At 42.6% G+C, this 8,033-nt stretch overlaps 2 protein-coding genes across 4 annotated transcripts in view; both read right to left on the bottom strand.

The window, feature by feature from the left end:
* Window positions 1-2,638: 2,638 nt before the first annotated feature.
* On the bottom strand, window positions 2,639-3,440 carry LOC119331837. The gene has a single exon (XM_037605011.1). The coding sequence runs from the start codon at window positions 3,302-3,304 to the stop codon at window positions 3,026-3,028; it is 279 nt and encodes a 92-aa protein (XP_037460908.1). The 5' UTR covers window positions 3,305-3,440; the 3' UTR covers window positions 2,639-3,025.
* Window positions 3,441-4,992: 1,552 nt separating this feature from the next.
* LOC119330780 (CMP-sialic acid transporter 1) overlaps window positions 4,993-8,033 on the bottom strand; it is a 6,001-nt gene continuing 2,960 nt past the window's right edge. The window contains exons 5-9 of one of the 3 annotated variants that reach the window (XM_037603910.1): window positions 7,461-7,630; window positions 7,147-7,333; window positions 6,740-6,817; window positions 6,522-6,626; window positions 4,993-5,100 (exon numbers count right to left, since the gene is read on the bottom strand). In XM_037603910.1, the coding sequence (XP_037459807.1) occupies window positions 6,522-6,626; window positions 6,740-6,817; window positions 7,147-7,333; window positions 7,461-7,630 (540 nt within the window). In that variant the 3' untranslated portion in view covers window positions 4,993-5,100. Of the gene's footprint in view, window positions 5,101-5,427; window positions 5,873-6,014; window positions 6,627-6,739; window positions 6,818-7,146; window positions 7,334-7,460; window positions 7,631-8,033 lie in introns of those variants that run through there. The other 2 variants (XM_037603909.1, XM_037603911.1) reach the window with 2 other exon arrangements.

Below are 8,033 nucleotides of genomic sequence, written 5' to 3'. Positions count from 1 at the left end.
AAATATTGTGAAAGTGTAAAGTGGGTCATGCATTAATAAAGTAGTACTGCTTAGAAACCAGCTACTATACATGTTGGCTATTAGGTTGACTATATGTAACACGGCAACTCCATATAACTGGTTGTTGGCTATACTATTAACCATGCTGTTAAAGTGACACATTTAACTTGGCATTTGTATGCACCTTGCTCGAGGCCTGGGCACATCAGAGCGTACTTGCCATTGTGGAATGTTGACCTGGACTCTGGAGTCTTTGCGTTTCCCATTAAACAACACCTTTGTATGCTCTAGCATAATTGAAGGCACTATGAGGTAGATAACTGGCGATTACATGCAAGCACAATTAGGTGTGGCATTTACCAAATGATGATTCATTCGTTTTTTTTGATACATAATTGTATATTGTGAAGATTATGGTTAGGGTTGTTTATGTTAGCGTTAGTGTGACTTAAGGTGTTGACTGCAAAGATTTTCTCAGAATATGGTCATATAAAGGAACTACAGTGTTAATTATAAATTGTACTAGCAAATCATTTATAACCGGACAACTTCACTGTAGGAGGGGTGCTCACAATAATATAGGATCCATGTGCTCCTTTAGCAGTATTTAACTGCATGAAAGCATCCATCACATGGTTGGTGGACCTCATAGTATTAAATGTTAATATAAATAATGTTCCTATTTAAGCGTGAGAAGAGAGATGGAAGATGATCATACTTCGTGAAGGCCTCCTACTTACCTGAGGGGTCGAGCAAGGAGTAGATCTAAATCGTTGTTAGGTTCATGTTGGCGTCATGTAGTAATATACCCAAAAAATGCATTTGGTTGATACATTGCTTCCAATGTTGTTGAGACTCATAGTTATCTTAGGAATTGGAAGCATCGGAATGTACAAAGTACGTTCACCTTGATGACCAAGTGAGGATGGATTCTTCTACGTGGTCTTAGCATGGCATCCGCATACTTCATAGCTCTAGTACTCCCTTAAGTTCACAAATAAATGATGCTTCAGAAACCAAATAAGGAATTCCACGAAGAGATGTACAAGTGCCTCAAGGGTTATTAGCAAAAGATAGGGTGTGTTGGACTGTTGGGCCTATAGAGGCGCTTCACTTTCCTGACCTGATGTGTGCACAGTAGCAAGTTTGCTCCAAAGGCTCAGACTTAGATCAAAATGAAGACATATGCCGAGTTAAATTTGCCAGTTAAACCATCTGAGCGTTTGTGGACTCACGTGAACCCACCTGCAGGTTAATTAGAAGACTTGGGTGCATTTTACCTATTCTAGAAGGGTAACTTTCAGGAGGCAAACAAGTGAGACAAATTACACGTCATAATACACAAATATGGGTCGGTCAACATACCAACTACACGATTCACAAAATAAAACATAGCATCTACGCGCATAAAGTACAACCGTGTTAATTTGTAGGGCCAAATTTGAAGGTGTAGAAATCTTACAAGATAGAGTATCTCAGGGTAAGGTACTAAAAATAGTTGTAGCCTCAATAGTTGGTGCTTGATTATTCAAAAAGCAAAGTTTGTTACTTATGGTTCGAAGGTAGTTCTTTTCAACATGGCGACAAGCATGTTGAGCCATTGACTTTTAGGGTCCACCTGTCATGAAAAGAAGGGTGGAGGGGATTTTCGTTTGATCATATGAAGATATTCCAGAATGGCAAAACCACCCAACAAGATACATGGCATGATGGCGAATTGTCTCTAGGTGTCTAATAGCTTAGAGTTCAAAGGTGTGCCATAAATATGGTTTTGTAGTGGAGGATTCGAGGGTGTTAGGCGGACTCTCGAGTATTGTTCAGTGGGTTTTTTTTTTAAATCGATGCATAAGATTTGCCTGGTCCATTAGTAAGAAGTTTAGAGTTGCTTTTACATAAGTAAGAGGATATTACAAGGCCGTTACTCTCCTGGTTGCTGGACCGCAATCCAACCCACATCTTTGTTGGCTCCTTCCGTTCGAACCAAAGCCATCTTAGCCTAGAAGTCCTTGCAAACTTGGCAAGATCGAGGATTCCCAAGCCTCCAAGGTCGGTTGGGCCAGAGTTTCTATTGACTTTGCACTTTGCCCCAGTTGTTTCTCTGCACCCGCCAAAAGAAAGGCCCGCTCAATTTTGTTAATGCCATGTAGAGTGTTCGGAGGAGGATTAAGGGCGGTGATGTGGCAAATTACTTGCGAGGTGAACACTGACTTGACAAGTGCTACTCGTCTCGTGGTGGCAATATTTTGCCCATCCAAGGCACAAGCCTTGCCGCAAGTCCACAACCTTATCTTCAAGGAATTGGAAATCAACTTTTCGAAGTTGCCAAACCGAGAGGAGGAGGCCCAAGTATTTGATGTAGAAGGAAGCAGGCCCAAGCATTGTTCAGTTTGGTAAATGAACATTTCCCTTCTGTTAATCAGCCTAGCTCGTTGCTATCAGAAACTGTCAGCGAGGCATTCCAGGTTCAGAACCTTTTAATAATAATTCTAAAAAAAATTCTTTAATTCATGAATCCCTGCAAATAACTCAATAAACGAATTGTAAATGTGTGATGGTAACCGGTGAAGTGGTAATCAATTGTAAGAGCAGTAGAAAGCATGCAACAACCAAGACTACTCTGAAGACACAAGCAGAAAGATGACACGCCTCAAACAAGAGAGCAGATTCTTAGGACCCTGGAGCCTGTGCAAAACGATCAAGGTCGCACGTACATAGGAAACACTAAATCACTCGTATGAATTTCAGAAACAACACCTTCTTCCACTGCTTACATGCATATACTTCAAGAAGCATGATATATATTCTCTATGGAGAATTGGAGATACAATTAGATTATACTCCCTCTGTAAGAAATATAAAAGCGTTTAGATCACTTTTTTACGGAGGGAGTAGATAAGAATATATATCGCCATCTTCATACATGGGGACGTACGTGATCTTTCTGCTGCCATTGCTGATCAGTCTCTGCTCGGCGCTAGCTTGCTGACCGGCCTCTGCTCCGAGTGGCAAGACGTAAGAAGGCGAATCAGTACTGGCTGGGCCAGAGGAAGGCGCCCATGGCGAACCTCCTCTTGTCCTCGACGTCGCCGGCGACGGGGAGGCCGTACTCCCGGAGCAGGCAGTCGACGCGCCACTCCGGCATCGCCTCGTAGTCCGCCTTCCTGTACCGCGGGTAGTGCAGCGGCATCCGGAAGCCGCAGCTGAACGTGCCGCGCTCCTGCTGCTGCTGCTGGCCGCCGACGGCCGCCGTGCCGCCGCTGGCCTTGGCCATGCTCACGCTCACGGCAGGGCCCAAGGATCCCATGTCTGTCTGTGTGTTTGGTTGCCCCCTCTGAACGCCTTGTAACTTGCAAGCAACTGGAGCTGCGGCTGAGAAGGGAGTGCAAGAGGCTGGAAGGGCTTTTATAGATGGAGTGTGGTAGAGAAATAGTGTGGAGAGCGCTGGACTAAATGTTTTGATGCTGATTTAAACCTGTTCGACACGCGCATTTAAGAGAGATCGATCGTGCCGTGTCATTCTGGCCAATTCCTTTCCCTGGCGGTGAAGCCAAAGGCTTTTCTTGAAAAAAAAAATTGGAGAAATTTCCCCTCTGCGAAATTCGCCGCGACAATTCCTGTATTCCGAACGGGGCCTAATTGTCCCTCCAGTTGAACGGCAGCTATTCTCCGTTTTTCACCGAGAAAACTAACAACTGTATCGTACGTACATTTCTCCAGCATACGTGTTCAACTGAGAATTTTCAGAATGTCCCTTTTATGAGCATGCATGAGTTTGGCATGGCAGGCCAGGCAGGCTTGCGGCAGAAGCGTTTCAGTTTCAAGGATGTGACTTGCTCGCTGGGGACTCGCCCGGACCCGGTGGGCAGGATGCCGATACCGTGGGCGACACGGAGCTAGGGGCGCCCGGACGGCAACCTCGTTCTGGCGACATGCTTGCTTCATCGGCGGCGTCTTCTCTTTCTCGGCATTATTTTTACATTTCGTTTCCTTGCCTGGCTGAAACGAACGCGGCGATCCTTTTCGGGGAGTGGCATGCGCCGCAAGCAATAGATGGGGCGTGCCTGGCGAGCCATGTTTCCCCCTTCTCAAGGCAGAACCGAGGGAACCCTGAGGACGAAACCAGTGGCGGCATGAGGCGGTCTTTAACCAACACCCAAAGAAGTCCGATCAGGGGTGGTTGGCTACCAGCAGGACTTCATTTCCAAGTGGTAATTCATTGTTGTACAACTGAGAGCCAGGCGATAAGCGAGGTAGCGCAAATCGACGTCGTGGTTTGCATTCATATTCTGCAGGAAGGCCATCGCCTCCTTGATGATGCTTGTCTCGTGGGAAATTTAGAAGGAGCGCAACGCAAGAATTTTTCAAAATGTCTTTGCCCCGACCTCCATTGTTATCGCAAAAATATTGTTATCGCAAAAATCAAAGAGGAGGCCCATCTCTGGTCTTTGGCGGGAGCCAAACAGCTTAGTACTGTTATGTCGCGAGAGTAGACCTTTTTCCTTTTGCCGCCTCGCGGCTTATGTCTAAACCTTCTTCTTAAGCAATGAAAATGGCAAGTCTTTTGCCTTGTCTCAAAAAAAAACTCCTTGTTTCGGCACACGTAACTCGGTGCACAAAGGCAAGAATATGTATCTCCTCCACATAAATACCGTTACACACGCAAAAGGAGATCGCATGCCAACGCTGCCTCTCTAAGCTACCTTGTTGCCTTTCCTTTTCCCTCCCAATAACTCCAGAAGGAAGATCCCGTCTGGAATGGGAGAGGAATGTATTCTTGGAGGCTTCGGGTCATCAAGAATTCACTAGACAAATCTATAACAACGACCTTAATAATAATAATGCCACAAAAGGAAATGTAATTTCTTGGTTTGCCATCTACTAAAGAATATGCACCAGCATGATGAATTTCTTGCCATTAGTACATCCGTCTACTAGGGATCTAGGATATATACTGGACGTGGTGCTGAGCTCAGGTACAAATATTTCAGGCCTAAATAGGGGCAAACCGCATTATCCCGTAAGTTTAAGCTTTCATAGAAATGCACAGTAGGAGCAGGATTTCAGTTTGGCATCTTCATACTCCTCTTACACATGCAATTGCTGTTAAAAAAAATTATGAAAATGGTTGTGAAATTTTAATCATATTAAGCAAAACTATAATGTGTAAGGTAAAACAATTTTAGAAAACACTAGACCAATATTTGCACAGGTTACTAGCGAGATAAACCAAGGTCCCCAATTCATATTTGCACAGGTTTTCTTGAGGGAGGGGAAAGAATCTGGAAATTATAAAGCCGCCACTTGAAAAGGGTACAACTTGGCTGTGGCTGGAAAGAGAAAGATCAGCAAGAGCACACAGGAATTGCAAAAAGGCTATGTATAGCGTCCTTGGTCCTTGCACCATGTCAAACATAGACCAAATAAGTATGCAGATTTGGAGATGGAACAAATGTCATTACTGCATGGAGCGCCTTCGATTCGGTGGGTCTAGGGAAGTAGTACAAAAATTGACCTTATTATTTCTGAAACAGGTTCTAACAAGCACCCTTATCATGGCCATGTTTACAAAAAATATTGCAAGACAGGGACAGAACCCAAAGCAGGTTTTGCGGCAGAAATGAAATGGGCTATACTTCCGAATCCAGCCTAACATTCTATAATTCAATTTCAGATTTGACTACTTGAGAACTGGAACAAAACCAACTTGCATTGTTTCAGTGAGCAATAACCATCTTACATCCATTTCCAGAAATCACTGATGTGCGTCAATATAAGCCATAGGGCCTCTATATTTTCCATGGATCATGGCTTGCTAATCTTGCAATGAGGTGCAGACCAATGGGCACTACAGCAGTATAACGGGAGAGAGGTCCTGATAGAGTATAAGTGGTTCATTAATTGAATATATTCAAGGGTGCTATGCCTTGTATTATGCTTGGCACATGCAGGTGTGGAATAGTGTAAGCTAGACGCACTTCTGGCAGAGTATACTTGATTTCTGTGCTAAGCAAGAATTATCAAAACCTTGAATAAAATGTATAAGATCTGCCCGGCATCTAAACAGTGCACTTGCTGCAACAAAAGAAATCTTACATATTCTTCAAGGATGTAATGACTCATACTGTATTTAGTAACCAGTCCTGTATCTACTCTTCCATGTGAATGAAAGAAATTTAGAGCATGGTTAGTAAACCATTTTGAACTAAATGGAGAATATGTTTACATATTTCCATTTCTGAATCCAAAAGGAACATAGCAATCAGCATCCTCTACCTGAATACAAATTAGCAAAGCCCCCCAGCAGTTAGCCTATTGTCCACTAATATCAGGTCTGCACCTCAATGATTATTTACATTCCCTGAAGCGTGATGCTAATCAAAGAATCTTTTGAACATTGTAGCCTCAAGTACTCAAGGGATGACTCGATTTAAGCTGAGCCCAAGATACTCAACTAATGCTGCTCCTTTGATCAACAGTACACCATCACTCTGATCAACATGTTAGATAACAGTAGACCGTACCTACTTCGATGCAGCTGGCAATGTTTGTGGTAATTCAACTAGCATGTGTACAGGCATAAAATACATCTGCAGGGAAATTATGCAGATGACAATGCCCAAGAAAAGCTGCAAAACATAGGTAATAATCATATATTAGCATGAATAAATAACCTCCAAACGAGTAACTATAAAATTGACAACAAACAGAAGGAACCAAAACACAGAAAGAATATTCCTACCTGAACTGTAGCTCTCACATTGAAAAGATATACAGACAAAACCATTGTTAAAAGCATGGCCATTGAAGTTGAGTACACCTGTTGAAACAGAAGTTCATGAAACAGTCTTTCAATTGCAAGTGCATAAAACTAAATTAATGAAACAAAAGGCATAATCATCGTATTATCAAAGTAAGATGAGAAATTATGGGTAGTTAACTTTCTTTCTTTTTTCTTCGGCGGAGGTGCAAAGGAATCTAAAGAGTTGTCGAAAGGAGAACAGGTGGTCAAATCAACCAGTTTTCTCTGACAAATAGCAACAAGACTAATTGGCATGCAAACAAGATCTATAGTGTCACTTTGCAGGCATTAGGAGAAGGAACTGAAATTTCAGATTTTGCTGACATGCATAGTCTAGATGATCTAACCTTCACTATGTTGTCTGAATACTTCATCAGCCATGAGACTAGCAGACCGGTAGAGCCTAAGTTGAACACAACTATCCATGTTGTGATGGAATAGCCATTAAAAAGACGCTGCCACCATGGACCCATCTCAAACCCAGCCTTGAAGTCACCATAGACAAGCCAACCCATGTTGAAGATAACTCCAAACCTGACAGCACATAAGATGAATATAAAATATTGTTCATGGGAGGCAACTGTACACAGAGGATGGTTAAATGGGTATTGGGGCTGTGCAATTCAAGACAATAGACCAGTGTCTGGGTATAGATACCTACGTATATAATTGTACATTTTGCCAGTACAGACTATCACTATTCTTCTTCATCAAGTACTCAGTGTAGACTCCAGCTAGTGCAGAAAGACAAGCAGAAAGTATCCCAAGCATGTAACCCTGGAATGGTGCTGAGAAAACCGAATCACATGGTGCATCTCCACATCCCTTGACCTGTAAGGGGCAGAATAGTTACTTACAACATGACAAGTGACTCATTTTACGCCTATAGAGTCCTTTAACGCAGGCTACTAGTTCTGTACTTGAAATATAGTAACAAGTAACAACCACTTTGTGAGAAGCATGGATATGATAACATGTTACGGATTTAATGTTTAAGTATTGGCCATCAAAACAGTAGTGAGTGCTAACATGCTAATGCCTTGTGATAACACGCTACTAGATCGAAGTGTTGTCGAAGTAAGCATAGAGTAGCATGATTACAAGTGAATAGTTTAAGTTTAGTCTTTGTGTGTGTATAGATATACCTCTAATCCTAACTAAAAATGTCAAATGACCAGGCAAACTGAAATCACTTTGCACTGTTAGTTCATTAGTAATCAGATTTCTATATATG

Source organism: Triticum dicoccoides, chromosome 7A (genome assembly GCF_002162155.2).
Source record: "Triticum dicoccoides isolate Atlit2015 ecotype Zavitan chromosome 7A, WEW_v2.0, whole genome shotgun sequence".
Lineage (NCBI taxonomy): Eukaryota > Viridiplantae > Streptophyta > Magnoliopsida > Poales > Poaceae > Triticum > Triticum dicoccoides.
Note: the sequence above shows the minus strand (reverse complement) of the source record. Positions and strands in the feature narration are given on the sequence as shown.